The sequence below is a fragment of the Egretta garzetta genome, unplaced genomic scaffold, assembly GCF_000687185.1.
Source record: "Egretta garzetta isolate BGI_Z169 unplaced genomic scaffold, ASM68718v1 scaffold467, whole genome shotgun sequence".
In the NCBI taxonomy this organism is placed as follows: domain Eukaryota; kingdom Metazoa; phylum Chordata; class Aves; order Pelecaniformes; family Ardeidae; genus Egretta; species Egretta garzetta.
Window position 1 is genome coordinate 2,047,103 of NW_009260196.1, and position 22,516 is coordinate 2,069,618.

General features: G+C 39.2%; 1 protein-coding gene across 1 annotated transcript in view; it reads right to left on the reverse strand.

Moving 5' to 3' along the window:
* Positions 1-22,228, reverse strand: part of SPATA5 (spermatogenesis associated 5) — a 200,415-nt gene extending 178,187 nt beyond the window's left edge. The window contains exons 1-8 of the mRNA XM_035897605.1: positions 22,182-22,228; positions 21,512-21,669; positions 18,226-18,284; positions 16,426-17,061; positions 14,176-14,305; positions 13,483-13,539; positions 12,489-12,612; positions 10,921-11,176 (exon numbers count right to left, since the gene is read on the reverse strand). Of these exons, the coding sequence (XP_035753498.1) occupies positions 10,921-11,176; positions 12,489-12,612; positions 13,483-13,539; positions 14,176-14,305; positions 16,426-17,061; positions 18,226-18,253 (1,231 nt within the window). The 5' untranslated portion in view covers positions 18,254-18,284; positions 21,512-21,669; positions 22,182-22,228. The remainder of the gene's footprint in view (positions 1-10,920; positions 11,177-12,488; positions 12,613-13,482; positions 13,540-14,175; positions 14,306-16,425; positions 17,062-18,225; positions 18,285-21,511; positions 21,670-22,181) is intronic.
* Positions 22,229-22,516: the final 288 nt, after the last annotated feature.

The window sequence follows — 22,516 nt, forward strand, 5'->3', positions numbered from 1 at the left end:
GACAATGTCCCACAGACACATCCTCACCTGGTCAGGCAATCTTTCCTCCTGTGCAGACCCAGCAAACCAGCTCTCCTACCCATCACGGTCAGACAGCACAAGGTGGTAACAAGAGCAGCTGCCATGAGCACTGGGAGACAGCGGGGATGTGTCTAGACAAAGGCTCTTTTCCCCTTTACTCCCCAGATAAAAAATAATGGAACAGCACCAGGCAAGCACCTGATGTCTGTGGACCACTAGCAAGCTTTCCTCTGACCTGGGGGCAGGAACCCCCACTCACAATAGCTGAAAAATTCAGATATGTTCTTCCATTTACATTGTAAGAAACTTCTACAACATGGTATTTTTTGCTTTGGATTCTTTGTTTCATTTGGTTGATTTTATCTTCTCCCCCCCCAATGTACATAAGTATGGGATCAAAGACACCAGCAAATTTACCAAGGAATAAAAAAAAAAAAATAATTCATGGAGCAGACGCTTATATTTTTAACTTCTTACTTTTATACTTAATCTGTACATAAAATGCATGCCTATTTAGAATAATTTTCAGGAAGCAGTAACCCTTACTTTTGCTCTTGAAACCATATTCTGCAATCTGTCTTTAGCTGCCAGCAGTATATGGGAAAAATCCCTGAAGAACTTTCATACGCTGTTTGCACAGGAAGGATAATGCCCTTAAATCCCTTGTAACCATAACATTGCAAATTCACTCGGCTAACCTGAGCACTAATCTACAGTAGGGATTATGTACACGATTTATAGTCCTTCGTGAAGAGCTCCGGCATTTGCTGGAACATGTCTACGGAGCTGACTAAAATGTTGCTGAGAGGTACGACAGGGGAGGGAAAGGAAGGAAGGAAGAACTGTATTTTCAAAACTTCTTTCATACAGGAAACAGTTTATTCACAGATCAGGTATGCACACATCATTTATCCTAGGACAATGACGACAGAGGGAAATAAGGAATACCAGACTGCCTGCTTCTAGCCTGCTCTCATCCCTAAGTGTACCTAAGCTAAGGTTAGTCCTATGTACGTTAGAAGAATAAGGACCAGAATAGCAAGGGCAGAAAGACAAGAAGCAACAGCTAGTGGCTAAATGCCAGTCTAATTGTAATTAGGAACATGGTCAAGTCAGAATATAGCTAAAAGTTAAAGAGACCTATGAAAACTTTGCCTAAAATATTTAAGCTCTGTTCCCCAATAGTAGCTATTCATTCTACATACAAATGCCTACTGCTCACTGATTTTACTCCAGCAGAACTAACACAGACAAACATTAAGCTACATTTCACCAGAGGATCTTATGATCTTTTATCAATTAAACAAAAGAACTAAGACCGCTTGCAGATCCTAAGTTTGCCGTTATATATTGCAGGAAAACATTTTACCTGGAGCCTGAGAGGGAGCCAGAAAACATTGAACTTTTCTCCTATAGCACCTTTCCTACACAAATAGCTTGTCTGAAGTATAGCTGATGGTAGCTTATCCAGAAAAAAAAAAAAAAAAAAAATCACAGCTGTGGAAAACAATTTTTTTTTACTCAGATACCAAGAAAACTTGCAACTTTGCAACCTGAAGATGAACATCTACTCAACAGGTTAGTTCGGATCTTTCCAAAGCCAGCAGAGCAAGATGGAGTGCGATGAATCAGAACACAGCCAGTACCTCCCTGTGTACTATGAGGGGAACAAAACTCCTGCAGATTTTTAGCATTAGAAGAATTGCACCTCAAACGTATTTAGAACTGAGTCTATTACCATTGCTGTTCAAGTAATTTGAAACCAGACTCAGCACAAAAGCTGAAAGGAAAAAAAAAAATGCACACCGATTGCTTGACAGAAATGACACTGTACTTGAGCTCTAGGTGTTCCCATATTGTGGTCACTCAAAGAATGTAAGAGTAAGCCAACTGATTAAAGAAAATTTGAAGAGAACTAAGGAGAGAAGTGTTAGCCAAAATTCAGAAGGTATCTGAATCTAGAAACACACCTGTGTCAAATGAAGTTCTGCCTAAAATAAGACAAAGGGCCATAAATGAGCATCAGACACATCATGAAAAAACAGAACAGAGAACAAAATGAAAAATGATTGCCTTCCCAAAATTAAAAAAAAAAACTTACTAAAGGCTTCTTAAAGTGTAATATGCCTTTCAAACAAGTAATTTGCCAAAAAGTATGCTTGTATCTTGGCAAAAAAAAAAATAAAATAGTTTTAGTCCAAATACATAATTCCAATTCGTAACTGGAGCCTGTTCCAGAACCAGGAAATAGAATAACTTCCTGCACCACGAGGAACCAAGTCTGAATCACCTGCGATAACTTAATGCCAGGTTACTGGAGGGCTGCAGTGAACACAAACTGTTAGGAGGAGAAAAACACTGCAGTGCTTGTGTGTTGGTCAACAGTAACAGTGAGCATGGTTATCCTACTTCAGCTGGCAGGAGGTGGGAAATTAGAAAAGACATGATGGGAGAGCACGAAGGAAGCGTGTAAATCTGCAGAACACCTTTCAGTTAGCAGAATGCCAGTTAAGATGAATGAATCTGCATACAACATGTTGTATTACCACGAAGAAAGTCCACAGATTTGCCAAACCCCTCTCAGAGATTAAAGGTCAGGAAGTTGTCAATTCTAAGACATGCAAACCCTTTAAAGTTAACACAGGGGAGCAAGCAGTTTGGATTATTGTAGAAGAACAAACCAATCTATAGGATAATTTAAAAGAGAGTGGACTGCAGTGTCTTCAAAAATCGGTTTAGTCTCAGTTAAATCATTTTCATTCATTCAAAGGTGCTAGACAGACAGCTGAGGATTTCTGGTGCTGGTACAGGAATGACATTGCCTGGCACACAGCTCTCATCCAGCTTCGCATGCAAGGAGCTGAAGCCCCTGAGGGACGCAAAATGCAATAAGCAGAATAGCGACTAGCACACCACTCCTGTCAACATGACTTAGAGCTGGGTTTCCGACACTGTGTTGATTCCCAGGTCTAGAAAATAAACAGGGACCACACAGAACTGTCTGTTCCCAGCACAACTCGGCCAATGACCCAGCCTAAGACAGTATCTGCCCTACATTTATTCTGTTCTTAAGCAAAATGACATAATGCTAAATTTTCAGGATCTGCAAGCTGAGGAATGACATTCTGAGTGCCATTTTGCGGCCCACCAGTCTGCACACATAGGGCTGAACCAACGCAGGCTACTCTGGCATCCTGCACCCCCTCACCCTTCAGACCAACTTGCTTTGGGGCTGACCCTCCAACCCATTCAAATGCAGACGTTTCTATATGCATAGGCACACATGAACAATATCGTTTCTTTTGTACTGCTCAAGCTGCAGAAGCAAGAACACTGTGTCTATCTGCCATGAAGGTTAATTTAAAATATTAATGACCGTCATCAATCAACTCTTCTGAAAATAGTCTTTATTTCCTGCTTATATAAATATCAGCAGGCAGAATGGGATATTCTTTAAACAGATTATTAAGTACTCAACCCACAACTGTGTACATGAAGTCAGCAATCCCATCATCCAATTAATTGCAAGCCAGTTTCATATAAAACCCACACTTAAAATTAGTTATGATGAAAACCAAAAGTTCACATGCCCTGACTGCAGTAAGTGAAATGCTCTCCATACAAAACAAAAATCAAGTACCATTACAAAACAACAACAACAACAACAACGGCCAAGGATTTTATATAAGAAAAAAATAACTACAGAAAGCAACATCATGCACACCAGTGTCTCTTCAGAAAGGCAAACAAGAGCAAGGCTTTTTCTCTCTGGATACAAAGACGGTCGCACTAAGGAAACATCTGTGCACTCAGCAAATGAGGGGGGGGGGGAAGATTCAGAAATTTTGCAATCATATCAGAATGACACTGAACCTAAGTAAAAGGGTGAGACTAACCCTACACAAATAAAATAACACGATTTTTGTGGAATCTTAGGAAAGTAGTTGAACTATTTTAAGTGTCTAAGACAGCAATTCTAAAACCAATTCTGACTTGGTCTTTGCCCCACAAGATGTCGGGGGGAGGAAATCCTGAGAAAGAGGGCAAGGGATCCCGCACACAAGAAGAAGGTCAACACACTCCACCCAATCTCAAGCACGTTCCTTCAAGCCACTCACAGCAGCATCCAGTTGTAGCCACTTCTGCACGAAAGCCATCATTCTGAGTTAGCACTCTAAGAAGCGATCAAAACCCGTATGTTACAGTGCGAGTCTAAAAAAGCCACATTGCTTTGTTATGTGTGCGTGCAAGGACACATTTGTTCATAACCTGTTAAGATGGCAAACTTGGTCAATTCCTTTGGTTTAAAAACAGCTTCTGCATTAAGGACTCAACTTTGAAATTACAGAACACAGCACTAGCTTAAAACTCATGAATGCTGAAGACGGGGATTGGATATTCTTGGTCTTCTTACACTGCAGATTAGCATGATGGACCACAGTGTCAGAAAACTCAATTGTTGCAGTCCAAAAATTAGTTTGTAGCTTTAATTCTGCATCATGTCTGGACTTTTCAGTGCATTTCAAAATCCAGCGTTCTGCCATTTCTGCAAAAATCTCTCAATTTCATAAGAATACATTGACCATTTGACCATACATGTTATTAATACTCCCCAAACCCCCCATATTTTCTACATGACCTTCGTATAAAAAGGCAAGCAGCCTTTCCCACCTCATTTTAAATGTCCCATGGGAACCAGTATTCAGTTAGAGAATGCAATAGCAGATCATTTGCAACAGCATAGTTTCAATCTTTTTCTGTGCTACAAAAAAATAAACAACATGGATATGGTATTTTCAGTCACTTTCCATAAGGGAATAAAGTAACTACAGCATGTCAAGCAGTGCTTTCCCTTTAAAATCTGTAACTGCAATCAGTTAATTTGAAAAAAAAAAAAACCACCAAAAAACACCCTGCAAAACAAACAATTCCATTGCCTTGGTCATCAACTGCGTTTGTTAAGATCTATGCTTTCAACAGTCTCAGCCCACATTCCTACATTCAGGGTTATAATCCAAGAAAAATATTTACATTTGTTGGACACCCCCAGCAGAACGCTGGTCCAAATCATCTTGGGAAAAGTTCAGACCGAACCTCTATGGCTTACAGAAAGGGTAGATATTCCTGATGCCCTAACACTAGGCACAATCATCAAGACTGACTCAGCCAAAATGAAGAGCTTGGATTTGAGATAGACAGCTGAGAAGCCACAGATTGAACCCAGGGTTTGTCTAATTGAAAGACCAGTCAGAGGCTGGTCCTCCGGGTGCACGGAGACTCACTGTTAATCACATTAGCCCAAATGGCTCACGTTTCCTGGAGGTGGCCAGGCTACCAACACTGCAGAAGCTGGGGAAAAACAAACACATAGATCTAACAAAGAGACATTCCTGGGTTTCAGGGGAAATTTACTTCCCCATCGATTACAGGGAAAAACAAAAAACCTAGGAGTCAGCCCTTCAATTGCCTAATTTTTTTCATTTTTCTTTTTAATGCAAGTGGATTGCAGAAACTCTATTTTGGGTCATAAAAGATACAACAGGAAGTTTCTCAGCTCCAAGAAAAGTCAAGTACAGTATCCCCCGAAATAACTTAATACTTTTACAGATCTATTATCTACATATAATCAATACACAGAGCTATCTATTAAACAGCATAAAGACTCTCCATCCGAGCTGCATTATTCATCAGAACGCAGGGGTAATAAAAGGGCAAATGAATACCACAGACAATAAGATCTCCAAACAACAGGACTCTTAATTATGAACATAAGACAACAGACCATATCACATGTCTATGCAAGTAGCTTCTCAGATTCAGCCGAAATGCTGATTCATACTGGTCAAAGATACAGCACAATTTCTTATTTCTGTATCATTTTTGATAACAGCCAGCTCACGCCAGTGAACCATTATAATCCTAAAGGTGAAGCAAGGCGATACCTTTAACTGGATTGCAATGGGGCAACTAAAAAAACAAAAAACAAACAACGCTTCAACAGAAAACAAAGTGATTAGTGCTTCTTTCACAGAAGTCTCAACGTTTCAGTCCTTGCAATGCACAGCATCCTCACTGGAACCAAATAGATGTTATTGCAAAAGAGGCCACTATTTAAACAAAGACATTTGTTCTTCCTCTCCTCATGATGCTATCTTATCGCAGTCCAAGTGTTTTATATCAGCACACTGAAATTATGTGTAGTGAACAAGGATGTTAAAGATAAATTCTAAGAGTTACAAAGCAAATACTTCCTTTCTCTCTAAACAATATGACTGAACCCACTTCTTGAAGAAATCAGGCTATATTTATATTCACCCTCTTGAAATGCTACAGGCAGCCATAGAAGGATAAGTTTATTATAAATTGCTATATTTGGAAACCTTTGTTGCTAAGCATCTTCTAACATTCAGTACAGTTTATACCATTCATGTCCCTGCTACATAATTAACATTTCGTATGTTTTTCCAAAAAAAAAAAAAAAAAAAGTGCAGTGCTTATCTTTGTTGTTAAATTAAAACCATTATAATTTTTTAGGGAATGAATAAAAGACTGTATGGCCAATTAATTAAAGCAGAAGCAACAAGATCTCAGGGGCATACAAATACTGACATTATATACAAGGATGTGGCAGAGTCTATCTTCTAGACACTGCCTCTGCTTGAGATAAAACAATTCAGAAGGCAGCTGTTGGCACTAAAAGGTAGTCTCCTAAATAATTTAGGACACAGTAGACCTCTCCCGGTCTTAAGAACATGACTTTCTCAGCTGCAGACATAACTAAGTCCTTTTCTTGTCAAGAATTCTGTGCACGTGAATCCCTCAGAGAATACTCAAGTCCTCCATATGAGGAGCCTGTTGCAAGCTGATGTCCGCAGGATGTGGTCCAGTGTCCATCAAGGTATTGGCAGGTTTTCCATACTGTGCTGTTAACCTACACAAAAGCAGTTAATGGTGGAAAGCACAAGCATATTGCTAGGCAGTAAAGAATCACAGCAAATCCCAATTTCTCCAACGTAATCACTACAGATAACATAACCTTGAACAGACATGAGGTACGTTAATTCCAAAACCATTGCATCTAAGCTAGTGATCGATTGTTAGAAATATGTTAGAAATACCAGTTTTACTTTTGATTTTGCTGGAATGACCGTAGTTATTTGTAAAACAGACAAATAATACTTGCTAAACGTGTGAGGTGGGATACAAGTACTCTGCAGAATAATTAAGGCTGAGATAGATACACATACAGAGCTGATGCCTGTCACCCTGTTGTCGACTCTCGCAACAATACCGTAAGCTTCATGATCACTTCTATTTTTCCTATAAAGTAAAAATTTTTTGTGGTTTCATTCTGTGAGAAGGTAGAACTGTATCTTTAGTAGAGGAAAAGGTGGTATTGTAAGAAAAATCCACTAATATTTTAAAAATTCAGCAGATCAAATAAAAATACTCTTAACTTATTATTATATCCATCTATATATAAATATTTCACAGGTGTTTGGTCATAATACCCTGTTTGGAAAAGCCCAGGGCACACTGCACAGCTTCTGCAGGTTTATTGTCCACTTTTCCTCTCCTGAGCCACTCCAGCATACACAACATCGCAATTCTGTACACACCACATACACAGGGGCCTAGAAACATTCAGCGCAAGCTGAGCATTAAAGGCTCCTAAAACTTCTTTATGACTTTCATGAAAATGCACGGAGTTGCTGAACAGAATAGAAAACTTGCCTGCCTGACCCCAGAAGTACCACTAAGTAATTCTCGCACTGGAGAACAATTTCTGCCAAGAAAACAGTTGGAACGTGTTTAACTCTACAATAGCTATTCACTTTTCATCAACGCATGTTCTTCAGAATTATATAGAAGACAAACATCAAAGCTTTTATAACGAAGTATCTTAGGAAACCTAACTATAGATGCAAAAGTGAAAGGTTTGCGATCATAGCCCTAAAATTACTACATTTACCATGTTACATTAATTACTGCACTCTTGGTTTATATAAGCAGTATATACACAATAATACATGTGTTAAAAAAACAGAGTTGAAATATAAAGATAAGAAAGGGTGAGTGCTTTGGAAAGGATCTAGACTTTGCATTAAGAATATAAACATATTTAGCTTGTAAACTTTCAGGCTTTCCAGCCACAAATGAAGAACCTAAAGATATAAATGGGGTAACCAGGACTCAAGAGTCTCCCAAAGACCACTTACTGCAATATGATTAGCAAGCAACAATAATCTTGTACCAAAAACTGAACATGTGTTTCTGAGTTCAGAATTCCTGCTTGTAAATTAGTTTCCATGTTTCACCTGTACTTCCACACACCTCATACATGAAAGTGGCACAAGTAACCTTAACATTTGTGAAACAACTCTTAACTCAGATATTGCCTGAATATTAAGCATTTTGGTTATTTAGAAATGTGCACCAGCAGTCTTAACTATATGTTTATATCATGTTTTATGTTGTAGTATATATGAAATATTATGTTCAATTCTGAGCCCTACAGTACCAAAAGGTTATTGACAAACTGGAGGGAGTTCAGAGAAAACCAACATAATTTCTCAGAAGGCAGGAAGGACTTATTTATGAGGAAAGATTAAAAGAGCTAAATATTTATAGTTTGGCTCAGTAATGAATGAGGAGGTAGGGGACATGAGAACAGCCTAGAGATATCTGAAGGGTATAAACACTAAGGAAGGAGAGTGAACGTGTTATACAAGGATGTAAATAGAAATAATGGGATAAAACTAAACAGGGAAAACTTAGACTGAATATCAGAGAGCATTCCTGGACAGCAAGCTGTCTTGGCCCACGGCACAGTTTAAGTGAAGCAATAGAAGCCCATTGCTTGGAACAACAAACAAGACTAGACAAAACACTGGAAAATCTGCCATATGGAATAACCTTGCTCTGCTGAGGAGAAATATTACCTCATAAAAGCTAGTCTTTTCTAAGTTTAACTCCAGTGAAAGCAGTAATATTTTACAAGGTGTTGAAAATTTAATATAAAAAATAGATACTAAGAGCTTAATCAGAAAAAAAGAATGCAACTATGAACATGCCTTAACCACAAGCAACTTAAATTCAGTTTACGTAATACTTCGACCAAATCATGCTTCTCCAACTCTCTGAAAAGGAAAAATATATGTGGGCTGCAAAGAGTTAATGGCGCTGGACTGTATTCTCCCCAGCAGAGGTCACTCCAAGTTAACAAATGACAAGGAAATTCAACAGCATGGATTCAAACTTCAGTGGAGAGGATCAACAGAAAGGAGACCTCCTCCCTCCCTCATTACCAGCACTGGCTTTGGATGCAAAGCTCCCAGATAACAGTGTGTCCTGCAATCAGTCGCAGGTAGATGACAGAAGTTTTGCACCTACATAGCACGTAATGTTCAATGTGCACAACATTCATTTTCTAAAAGGCCGTCATGAAGTGGGTAAATAGCGCCTATTTGCAGCTGGATTGTGTGTCCAGAATTGCTATGTGCATGCACATGTACAGTCTAGGCTGGGTCACGTTTGGAATTGAAACCACAGCACTTTTCACTAAAAATTTTAGATTACCCTAGTTTAAGTATTTACTATGTGAGGACTGTGACACAGGCAGACTGACAGGCTTCCAAAAACACAGAGGAAGGAAAATAAAAAGGGAGTTTATATTTTTTGTTGTTTGTATATATTTGTTTTAAAAAGAATGTTTGCTAACTTAAAACAGAGCTTAACACACAACTGAAGCCAACGGAAGAGCGCTATAAAAATAGTCTGTGTCCGTACATATTTTTTTTCTTTTTGATCCACACAAAAGTCCACAAATTCATATTTGAGAACTAATCTGGAAACCAGCAAGTAAAAACCTTGCTGTTCCAGGTGCCATCACCCCTAATAAAACTTCTGTCATCTTCATAGTTAATTCTGATGCAAGAATTAACTGTGAAGCGTGCCACTGCCAGAGGAAGCTGTCCCAGTGCCAAAGGAAATAGAAGTAACCGGCACATACAGTAAACATGTATTTGCGAACTACGAGGGAGCAAACATGCATAAGCAGAGCTAAAGAGGCAATATTTTGACTAGACTGGTTTAAAAGGCTGCTCATGGTTAGATTTAAGGTCCAACACTTAAACCGCATAGATGCATTCTAGCAAAATGTAAGAATTGATAGAGCATACTTTTAATATCTCATCCAATGAAAACAGAAGTGAACTCGTGTTTAAGTATTCCCTGGAACATACTGAACCCTGGCTGCAGGATGCGTGGATAATTCTCCAGGGCTACGCCTCTATTGGAGGCCAAGGGACACTTTCCAGCCTGGAGCTTGTGGGCATGCTCTCCAGCTCTCCCAGCTCCACTGCACAACCCGGCCCAGGTGCATGCAATCCCCTAGCCCCTGTCACAAGCTCCTCGTCTGCAGGCAAATGAAATACAGGCACAAAATCCGGAAGAGAGACACAGTAAACACCACTCAGGCCCACAGTCTCAACATCCTGGGAGCAAGGACCTGCAGGACAAGCTGCCTAGCCTAAGTGACTTGGGATTTCTGTACAGAAGAGGTAGGCTCTAGATTAGAAGAGCTCTTAGGGGTGTGTCAGTTAACTCACTGAATCATTGGTTTACTGAGAGACAGCTAGCTAACTAATATGCTGAAATGGCACGGAGGATTCCCCAGCGTTATTAATCTTAACATTCGATTTAAAAATCTATTAAAGACCTGTCCAGGAGCAGACTGGTGTTCCTCATATTCCATGCTTGGCTGTGTTTCCTTTGACACAAAAATTAATTAAACCTCATTGTTTTAAAAGCTATTAGTACAGACTGAGGATTTTTATTAAACAAAATAAAGAGACTAACAGTAAAATAAGATCCTAAATATGATACACCAAGTCTTACCTGCTTCCTTGCACAAGGCTGCTAAGTCTGCACCCACATAACCATGTGCACTATCAGCCAGTTGCACCAACTCTGCTGCTGTGAGTGAATGGGGAACTTTCTTGAGAAGCTTTTGGAGTATGTCCAGACGGTCTTGGGCATTAGGAATTCCAATTTCTATCTCTTTATCAAAACGCCCAGGTCTGCGCAGTGCTGCATCCAGTGCATGAGGACGATTAGTGGCCCCAAGTACCAAGAGCTGCCCTTCACTGCCTTCCTGAAGGCATCAAACAACGCAAAATACTAATTTTAAAATACAATTAAACATCACACAGCTTTTAAACTTACTCCTTCCTTACTTCTCCCACTATTACACACACTGAAGTCCTGATGCTAGCTCTAAAGGAACAAAGCAAACATTTCAGAATATATACACCACAAGTGATCCCATCCAGCCTATCCCTAATTGCAATTTAGCAATACCATAGGCTGCATGCACATACAGATAATACCAGAGAAACTTTAATCCAAGATGCTCTCATCCCACTGTCTCCTGCTTTAATCCCCAAGAACTTGCTTTCCTCTATCTGGAAAGTAAGCACCAGTGAAAGAGAAGGTGTTTAAACTAAAAAGGCAGCATTGGCCCAAGAACAAAAAGGTATCAACAGACCTTGAATAAACAAGGCTGGGAAACAAATTGTTTAAGGTATCAAAACCAGCAGAGACGGGAAGTTATAAAGCTTCCTGTAGGTTCAGTAGGAAAAGCGAGGTCAAAAATCCTAACCAATTTCCTCAAGCTCTGCTTTTTCACTTTTAGAGTGAGTCAAAATCAGCTAGGAGGTCTCTTGCAGTGCTGTTGCCTTTTTGTGAACAAAGCACTTTCTCCAGGAAGAATATCCAACAGCCTTTGCCACCAGAAAATATGTTCTGCCTGTGAACAACTCCAGACTGGGCAACTCAAACTATCATGCAGAAAAATAATGAGAAACTTGCAGATTACATAAACAGCAGAAACTCATTTTCATAATGTGGACAGATTTCTTTCATCTTTCTTGCTAATAATCATAAAATAATAGATGAGCGATGGGTAAACTTTATGGGCTTAATCCATAACGTACTCAATCAATTAAGTTTACTGTTTCTTCAGTAGGCTGTTATTTATGTCCTAAATATTACTATGGCAATCTTGAAATAGCTGTTGCTGCCTTTAATAATGCGGCCTATGTATCACCAGAAGTGTTTTGATGGCTTTGTTTTCAGAGCAATTAAAAATACCTGGTTTAGTTCAATGATGGGCTATCACTAAAAATTCAGTTTAATCTCCAAACTACAGGAGTGGGAGAAGGCAAAAGACAGTGAGTTCTTCTTCATTCCAGTGAATGAAGAAAATTTTCTTTTAATCTCACAGTTACCAGACAATAGTCTTCCTTAGCATCCAACAAAGCATTACATTATTATATAAAGTCTCACCTAAGCCTATTTTCTTTTCCCCCAAATGACACATCTAAAATTGGCTGTATTAGAGAAGTAAAATTATTTTGTTCAGCTAGTCCCCATACACACTAATTGTGTCAATACAGTCTACTTACTGAGCCAATGCCATCCATTAAGGTCAGCAATGAAGCAACAACTCTCTTTTCAACTTCATTCTGAGCCCCTTCTCTCTTCGGACAGAGTGCATCCAACTCATCTATAAATATAATGGAGGGGCGACTGTGAAAAAAAAAAAAAAAAAGTAAAAAAAATGTTAAGGTGCTCAGGAAGATTTAAAAATCCAAGGCAGAGAAGTGTAAAGCTATTTATGGAAAACATCCAGTTCCTACAAAAATTAACAAGCATCCCACTCCTTTAGGCAACTGAAAGTTTCTACCTTGAATATGGTGTTACTCAAAGAGACAACTAAAACGACAAATATGTTAGACAACCAATACCTTTAAGATGAGCTACCAATCTACTCTTCTGTGACTCTCTCCCAAAGACTCAACACTAAATACAGCTATTTAATGAGTAAAAAGACAGTGTTTTATTTGCCTATTCTACAAATACAATATGCAAGAGTCTTGCTAATGTATTATGAACACAAATCACCTGGATGTCTAAAGTCCACCTTACCCAGGCCTAATAAATTTGGGCAGAATGCCACCCTAAGCCAGAGGCATGCTATATCCAGTACCAACGCTGGCTCATTTAGAGCTGGCTTCCACATCTCAGCACAGAACTACACTGGTCTCCAAAGAGAAAACTAGACAGAAAAATTTGGATCCAGGTGAAATGCTGGCTGATGCTTCCATCTGTTGAAATAAGCGTACAATACAGTAACGATACAGACTGAGTGATTTGGCACCATCTGTAACAGTCCCTTAAAAAGGGTAGTGTCCAAAAGCATTTAATAGGCATACTAGAATTTCACTGCTTTCCTTCTAGCTAAGCTCTATATAAACAAATTTATTTCCTTTTAAAAACCACTGCAGGAAAAAATTACAATTCAAAGATTCTTGCAAATGTTTTTCTTTTAAGAACATTAACGCTGGACCCAATACCGCAAATAAGTGAGCACGAATAAAATTATCCAAAAAAACATACCGCAGAGAAGCTTCAGCAAATATCTGACGTAATCTTGATTCAGACTCCCCATAAAACCTATAATAATTAAAATATTTTAATAAAAAACATTTTTGGTCTTTTCCAGGCAACTTGGAAAATTACTTTTCGTGTGTTCCAAAAAGCCACAGCACACCCTTTCAAAGTCCTGAAGTATATGCAAATCCACAATAATCTTTATTTGCACAAGGACAAGAAATTAAGGTAAAATGGGACACAGGCAAAGATATAACTATCTTGTAACTAGAAAAAAGATTAAAGGGAAAAGCTTCTCTCTTCTGTGTTAGAAACAATTTCATCTATATTTTTAAATATAGAACAAAAAGTTACCCAGAGACATTAATCTGTGCATTGGCATCTTAATTTCAAATATACTTTAACAAGTCACTCTTCTTGTTGCAGAACTAACTAACATGCAGTCGCAGATGCAGTTTTAGTCCCCTCTTTAATTTAGTCCATGCCTTACCCAAATTTCTTGGCCAAGTCCAATAAACCTCTTTTATTACAAGAAGAAACATAAACCCTACACAAGAGAACCCTTTCCCGTTTGTTTTTGAACCTCTCGGGCAGACAGCCCATAGCCAATTCTACATCTATCCGCAATGGATAGATGCCAGGACAGATTTCAGGCTAATATATTTATAGAATTAATGAAAATAAATTGGGTGAACTTACTTGCTTATTATTTCAGGACCATTAATAACGGTAACGTGAGCGCCAACCTCATTTGCAATGGCTTTGGCAATCATAGTCTTCCCGGTACCTGGAGGGCCATATAACAGGACTCCTCTAGGAGGAGGGATTCCTTTAAACAAGCACATGCACACAAACAAAAGAAAGTTATTTGTGATAAATGCCAGACTGAACAACCTGCACTTGCACATTTCACTATCCCAGTTATTACCAATTTTAACTTGACCTCAGCATTAACTTCTTCAACAGACATACCATTTTGATGAAATTGTAGGCTTTCAGTGGGAAGAGCACTCTTATATGCAACATACATCTACATTTTTTACTTTTAAAGTGTAAGTGATTCTGTTTAAAAGGCAACTATTTAAATCATAACATTTTTCAGTAGTTCAACATTACAACTCTCCCTATACGTTGTGGTATTTGTTTGGGGCTTTTTTCCAAAAAATTATTGAACTAAGCACCTAAACATCACTTTATTAAGTTATTCATTATTCTTACACTGTCATTATTAGAAATTTCAACATCAGAAAGCCACTTCTCTTCAACACTCCAAAATTTTTCAGAAATACTATGAGGCTTGATTCAAAGATACTTACAAAAAGATGAAAAATACACATCAAAAGGATGAATGAAGAGCCAAAAAAAAAAGTTTCAGACCAGCAGAGCCAAATGAAATGGGCACAAAGCCAAAAACAGAAGGTAAAAAATCAGAAAGCAAGAAGAAGAGACAAATGTTTGACAAAGGACTGATCCTGGCACAAAAGACATTGCTGAAACACAGCCAAAGAAGAAACATCAGTTGGGTACTGCAATACCAGACAGGGAATGATGCTTGAAGGGCAGGTCACATCCCAGTGGTGACAGAGATGGACAGAAAGCCCAAATCTTAGGAACTAACATACTCGACAAGAAAAAAAATTATCTGCTAACTGAGAGATAGAAATAAAGTGTCTTTATGGACAGGTTACTTCACAACAGTCCATTACAGCACGCGCTGCTCCCTCATGTGGTGTTTCTGGTACTGGCAAGCAACGGAGCTGGTGAACCAAAGGTCCCACCTCAGCCGACAGGCGGAACCAAAGAGCACCCCTCAGCCGTCAGCCTCACTCCCCATGAGCGGGCAAGGACTCTCAACATTTGGATGGTTACCAAAGGTTTGTAACTGGTGAGGAAACATCATCATCTCTCATGTAATCAGATTCTCTACTAATCAAGCACTTTTGTGACTAAGTATGAAGAATGCTGATGCCGAAGCAAACTTTCTGCTAACACAAAGCCATGCAGTGATGCTGAGGTTGGAGGTCAGCAAATTGAGCTGGACTGCATGCGGACGAAGATGCCTCATGCCATCCCAGTGACACCTGCCCATCAAGCCCAAGCAACAAAATTGTCCCAGTGATCACTGAAATCACCTCCTCTCTAAAGCGTATGTGTGGGAAGAAGTAAGGCAGGGAAATAAAAAGCCTCAAAGACATGATATTAAATAAATATTTATAGGTTAGAGCCCTGTCTCACAGTGATGCACACCTAGAGAAGTACAATGAGCAGACACGCCTGCTTTATGTACATACCCATTTGTGATAGATACACAGTACAGAGTTTTTATCTTTGTCACAAAAATCCCCTAACTTTATGTATATGTTAGATACAACTTTATACATGGCAACAGTAATTGTGTTAGGTTTTCCACCCTGTAGTTCCATACTAAACACACCGAGCAGTTTGAGTTAAGAGCCTCAAAACACTTAAAATTTTGCAGGAACCCTACAAAATGCAGGGATAAAAACAGCACAAGATTTAATCTGACTCAGTTTTTCTCAACTTAAAAAATATAGTTAGTTGACTCTACCAAAACAAATTAAAAATCTTAGGACGACACACAAACATCTGCACCTTTCAAATGCCCAGGTATAGAAGTCTTTCCTATTTTCTACAAATTCTGCTTATGCACAACTGAATTTTCTTAAGAGACGCATACTTTTTTCCTACTCAATTAGTTTTCGTACAAGCTAATTATAACACGTTCATAGTATCCATACAGTATAATTATAAAAGTTCAACATTTTTGGACACACAAGTATACCAGATCAATGCTACATAAAATTCAGTGCATACTCCTGGAATAACTTGGGGGTTTTTTTTGTTTGTGTTTTTTTTTTTTTAAAAAAAAGTCAGGTTAAAGAAAAAAACTAGTATCAAAGGAAGAAAGCCAACTCTTAGGCATCATACCGTAACTCTTGAACAGTTCAGCTTGCTTCAAAGGCAGTTCAACTGTTTCTCTAATAGTTTTGAGCTGGCTGCTTAAACCTCCTATCATATCATAGGTGACTCGGGATTCACAATCACCATCTTCTGCTACATTGGTCCTCGATTCAATAAAATTGATTCTAGTTCTTGAAGAAATGAAATAAAAAGTGTCTGTATTGCTTATTGCTCCAGTTTTGCCAGTTAGTGGGAATCCCTTGCTGCCTCCTTTCCCAGCCAACTCCAAATCATCAGTGAGGTCTGCACCATCTCCCTTGCAGTAGGTTTTCTCCCCTTGACCAGAGTCTTCACCAATGGCTCCCACAGCAGAACTGGGCGTAACGGGTGAACCTGGATCCATCGGTTTGGTTGGTGTGCTCACAGATGCAACCTCTGGACTACCGTCAATGTCCATCTTGCTGAGCTGTAAGGACAAGTCTAACGTACTCATCTCCAAATCAGATCTTTCGAGGTCTGGCTCGTGCATATCACTGGAAATAGCAGTGTCCTGGGCAGTCAGCTCTGCACCATCAGTTCCTTTCACTTTCATCACCACAATGTTACAAAGTTTGCCATAGAAAGTGAAAGCCAAGAGGTTTCCTGGTAAAACTATTTTCCCATCTACAAAAAGATTAAAAAAGGAAAACAAAGAAAAGAAAGAGAAAAAGAAATTTCAATCTACTTTGGCAGCAGTAACATTCAGACATTCTTGTATCAGAGTAATTCTTTATCAGGAAGCCTTAAGAGTGCTATAAATTAACATAACAAAAGGCAGTTAGGGAGTTTCAAGGTAATTTCAGGTAATTTAAGTGATCCTTTTGTACACAACCAGACTGTACTGGGTAGACATTTGTCGGTATCACATGTAATCTCTCATACTAAGCTCATCGTTAATTTCAGCTTTTTAAACATCATACAGCATACAAAAGGAGATTACAGAATTAGTATTGTAAGAAGTAAAATTTTGGTTTTGCTGTGTGCCTTATAGGTTCACAATATTTCATGTTTATCCCACCTTCTTTGAGAGTCTTGGCCTAAAACAGGTAAGGTTTTAGCCTTTGTGTTGACAGAGAAAGATTAGGAAATGCGATCTGAATGCACCCTATGGGCACAAAAAAACAAAGGCAAAAATGAAAACAAGATTTATTATTTCTATCCAAACTCATGAATTTGGAATGCAGTTCATGTTTCCTGCTTCTTAGCATAGCAATACTGTTATTAATTCCTAAACCAGAAGATTCCTTTTAAGTAGAACAATCTGTAGTGAGTGCTTGGAGTAGCACTACCTTGAATACCTTACCTTGCTTTTTTGCCTTACTTATACACAACTACCACCCAATGAAGAGCAATTTTGCTTATTTACCACCAACATATAAAAAGAGATTCAGAATATGGGATTTCATGTTAATACTGATCCCTTATCTTGTTTTTAGCACATAGTATTACACTCTTTTCTTCACAGTGCAAGTAAACTCTGAAGCGCATCACAGCATCAGCCGGGAGGCCAGCAATGACTGCTAAACAACCGTAACATGAACCAGCAATACGTACAATGGGCAGAAGGAATGGAATCACAATTAATGCAAATTAAGATATTTACAGCGTGGCAAAATTATTCAGCCCAAAGACGACAGAACCCTAAAAGAAGTGAGGAGAATGACATCCTCTATTTTGCCATAAGCCCTTGATTAAGAACATAAGAGGAAACTGTTTGCTTTTCTATCCAAAACTTGATGACCTACTACAAAAATTAAACAGTCAAAAGAGAAGGATTAAAACTTATACCTAGGTTTCTCAGTAGACAGACAGACATTTCCTCAGCATTAATGGTGGCATCTTTGTCCCTGTGGTAGGAAGAAAAAACAAAAAAAATAATTTCCAAGCGATAACTACTTCAAAACCAAAACAGAGTCCACACCACTAAGGCATCAAGATGATGAATACCACCTGGTTTACTGTATATGATTCAACCCCACAAACAGAAAAGATGGATGAGCACTTTACAGTCTTCAGATCATATCATCTTAACTCTGAAGATATTAGACACATAGTAACAAAAGAAGTGTACGTATTTAATTTGGGGTTAGTTTTCCCATACAAAACACTGTAATAAACAATATTGTAAGTTATGTTTATCATTTCTTAAGATTACAAATATGGAATGCATGCTTCTCATCTCACCAGGCAGAATAGCCATTGCTACACTTACTGAACTGAAAAAGTTACAGATAAAGTACACGTCTTTCAGCCCTGCAAACACAGACATCTTTTAGTGATTAAATTAGCACCCTGAGCACTTGCAAAACTGTGCGTATCTTAAGCACTGCACATCTGCTATCAAAACAGTCCAAGTTTTTCCCACAATGCATTTTCTAGTCTTTTATTTAATTGAGTTTAAATGACTCAACGGATAAGCCTTAAGCCACTTCCCTCACCAACCCTGGCCAGGCCTACAGCATTTTCTCAAACACCGTCTCATCGCTGAGATTTAACACTCGACTAAACATATGTGCTCTTAGCCCAAAGCAAATGAAAGGTAAAAGGCGTCTTACGTGAATGTCTTTCTCTGGTGTTCATATTAAAACACTTTACATCACATTCACTGAGCAACATCATTTGTGCATCAAATGAGACATCATTTCCCTGCTCCTCAGATACACTGTAACGTATAAGGCTGTGGCGATTCAATCATTTTTCAGTGATGGTTTATCAATACAATTTTTTTTTCCTGTTTCACTTGAGGCTTTACCTTTTATTAAAGCCTATCAAACCACTTTTTTTTAATTCCTTAGGGTTTACCCCCCTCAGCCAACCCGTATGAGCCTCACACATTAGCTCTTCTGTTTTCACAACAAAACAAAGGTTTCACTACATCCATTTTGCAGACGAATGTCCACAACCTTTGTAAGCACTTATACCTGTATGATGAAAAGCATAACACCAAGAGCTGAACAGCAGCAGCACCAAAGGCCTTTAAAGCTGACACAGCTGCTGCAAATAAAAGTGTGATCAACGGGGGGAGCTCTAAACCTAGAAATAAAACCCCATTTCTCAGTTCTACTGATCAAGAAAGCAACTGGAGGGAAACAAGGGTATTATGCTAATTTAGAGGAGAGCTCTCAAAGTATCATAGCTGTTCCTGAAAAGTAAACGCATACTCAGCTATGCTGTTGGCATCTGAGGATGGGGGTTGATTTTTTTAACTGGAAGGAAAAGCTAAATTATGCATGCAAGCAACTCCCTGGAGGTATTACTTTGCAGAGAATGAACTACACCTGTAAAGCATTTAGAAACCTAGGCAGTAATCAAATAATGGGATTTCCATTTATTCTTTTAATAATTGATGTTCTTGCATGATAGGATGGCACTATGGTTTGTAGTAAATTAACTTGCTTAAAACAGGCCAGTTACAGTTTTCATGTTTTTTCTCCTAGAGTAATTCTAGAAAAAGTCATTTATATGACACTTAATCTGGTGGTAGATATGTGTAACAATCCTCAGAGCCTGACTCTTGACTGGCTGAAAAGGAACGCTCTAGCTGTGGAACAGTTTTCAAAAAAAATTACAGTAATCGTAAATATTTCGGATGTCACATGCAATTCCTTTCACTTCGTCCTTAGCTTGTATTTCAGTGAAAGTCACAGCTTTAAAGAAAGAATGCACTGCATGTTAACATGGGGAAATAGAAATAGATTAGGTTTAATTATTTAATCTAACGTGGGGTTAGCTTTTTAATGAAGTTTTTTCAACCACCTGTATAACCCAACAGTATACAATAATAATAAAACTTCTATAGGATTAAATTAGCCATAAAAAAAAAAAGCCATAAAGATACCATTTTTTTCATTTTGTGGTGAGAAGAGAGGCATGGAGGGCAAACCAAGCTGATGCCAGGAAGTCAGCATACAATGCACAGCCAAGTTAATCTGTAAAACTATAATTAAAGCTAAACTGATTACATCACTGGCAAAAAGCAAGACGGCTTCACCAACTTTTCTGAGAGTCAGTATGCTGGAAAACAGCATCTCCCCCTTAAAATGGACAATGACAACACCATATTTGAAAACAGAGGTTTGACAGGAAAGTAAAGTTAATTTATAGAAACTGAAGCGTTGAGACACCTTCGAAAGTAACTGCAAAATAACTTTATTTAGGAAATAACTATAATGGGATTCTGCATCAACCCACATACTGACTCCATGGAATCTTATGACAATAACAAATATTAGAAGCCATTCAGCAGATCAGTAAACTGCTAATTTCTTCATGCATTCATGATTTCAAGACCACTGTGGTTTGCACCTTTTGCTCCCTTTTTGGGGTGAATTTCAAGTAAAAAGCAAAAACATACCTCAGAGTTCCAATCCTAAAAAATATTCCAGTGAGTAAAAGCAAAGCACAAAACCATGCATATACAAAGGTGAAGTTTTGAAGGGAAGTGGTTAAAAAAATTACTTCACTCTCCCCAACCTGTCAGCCAGTAGTTCCCTTAACCGCAACAGGACTTTTCAGCAAGAGCTTCTCAGACAGCAGTTTGCAGTATACTTCCTAATGACAACAGCAGCAACACAGGCTCCTTCTAACCTGGCATCAACTCTACACGCAGAGATCATCCTCACCTTTTACAAGTGACTTACAAGTTTAAACAATCTGCCTTGATCACGCATTTACACACCCTTGCCTAATGCAAATGCAACACAGGCAGCTTGACCTCTGCTTCAGGAGGTGATGGGCTATCATCACTATTCATTAGTTTAACGTAAAACAAAGAATTTCTTAAGACTAATGAGCTTAGTGTTCTTATATTCCCCACAACTGCACCCCCACTCAGCTGAGATTTTGCACAACAGCTGAGCCACTCCACTGCCCACAGAGGAGGTTGCAGTTAGCAGCAGTTAGCCACCACTTACTCAACTTTAATCTTAATCCTACAAACATCTGCACATGTTTGACTTTGGGTACTAATTCCATCAGAGCGAGAGAGAAAAATAGCATCATCTAAGAGGTTAAGAGCCCGCAGTGCAAAGCAGACACCTCACAGTACATCACTAGGTTATAAGAAGTTGCATACCTCAACTTTACATCGACTTCCTCTGCCTGGATGACCGCACCAGTCACAGGCTGCACAGAGACGGCATCACCCGGATTTACTTTCAGGTTCTTCTGTGTGGTGTCACTCAGCCCAACTTTCCCACCTGGAAAGCCTGTGGTGGGCCAAGCAGTACAGACCTAGGAAGAATTTCAAAGCAAACAACTGTCAATTGAGACTTTTTCACCTCATTTCCAGTCCTCCCGTTAGAGTAAGCAACATTTTGTTATGAAAAACATGGGCTACTGAGAGGGTTCGGTTAAAAGCTGGTGCCACAAAGCAAGATACAAGTAGCACTAAGTTTTTAAGATATGATCCAAGACACATTTCAAGGAGGAAGGGGTTATATTTTGCCTACAAAGGAGATAAAATAATTCCACCACATGTACGTGCACATATAAGATACAATACATATATTCAAATTTCTAAGAAAGCACAAGCAAAGCACTTGCAGGAACACGAGTCTCACCTCCTGTCGCCCATCAGCAGAGGTAAGCAAGACTGGACGACCTATGCACACGTTTGCAGACTTCATGCTGCTCAGCGACAGCTGGGCGAGGGCTCTTCGCAACATTTTGGGAACTTTGTCATCTCCTAACGTTTGCAGGAGGAAAAAAAAACCAAAAAAACAAACCACATCGTTTTTTCCTACCTGTTCAGACGAATTCAGTTCTTTCTCGCGGTCCCCAGCGAGGACAGGGAGCAAACCCCGCCCAAGCCCTCACGAGAGGCAGCGCCCAGCCGTGAGGGAAGAGCAAGGACCAGAGCTTTTTGGGGGGAAACCCCGCTATAACGGGTCGGTGCTTCTGACCGCCCTGGAAACACCCATGGCGACGCGCTGCCGGCTTGCTGGATTTTCCACCTCCTTTTAGCCACCGGCGGGGCCTTTCTGCGGCGCTCATTGCTCTTCCACACCGTAATAAAAGCAAACTTCACGGGGTCTCAGCCGAACTTGCCTGAGAGACACCCCCGGTCCCGCGGGGCCCC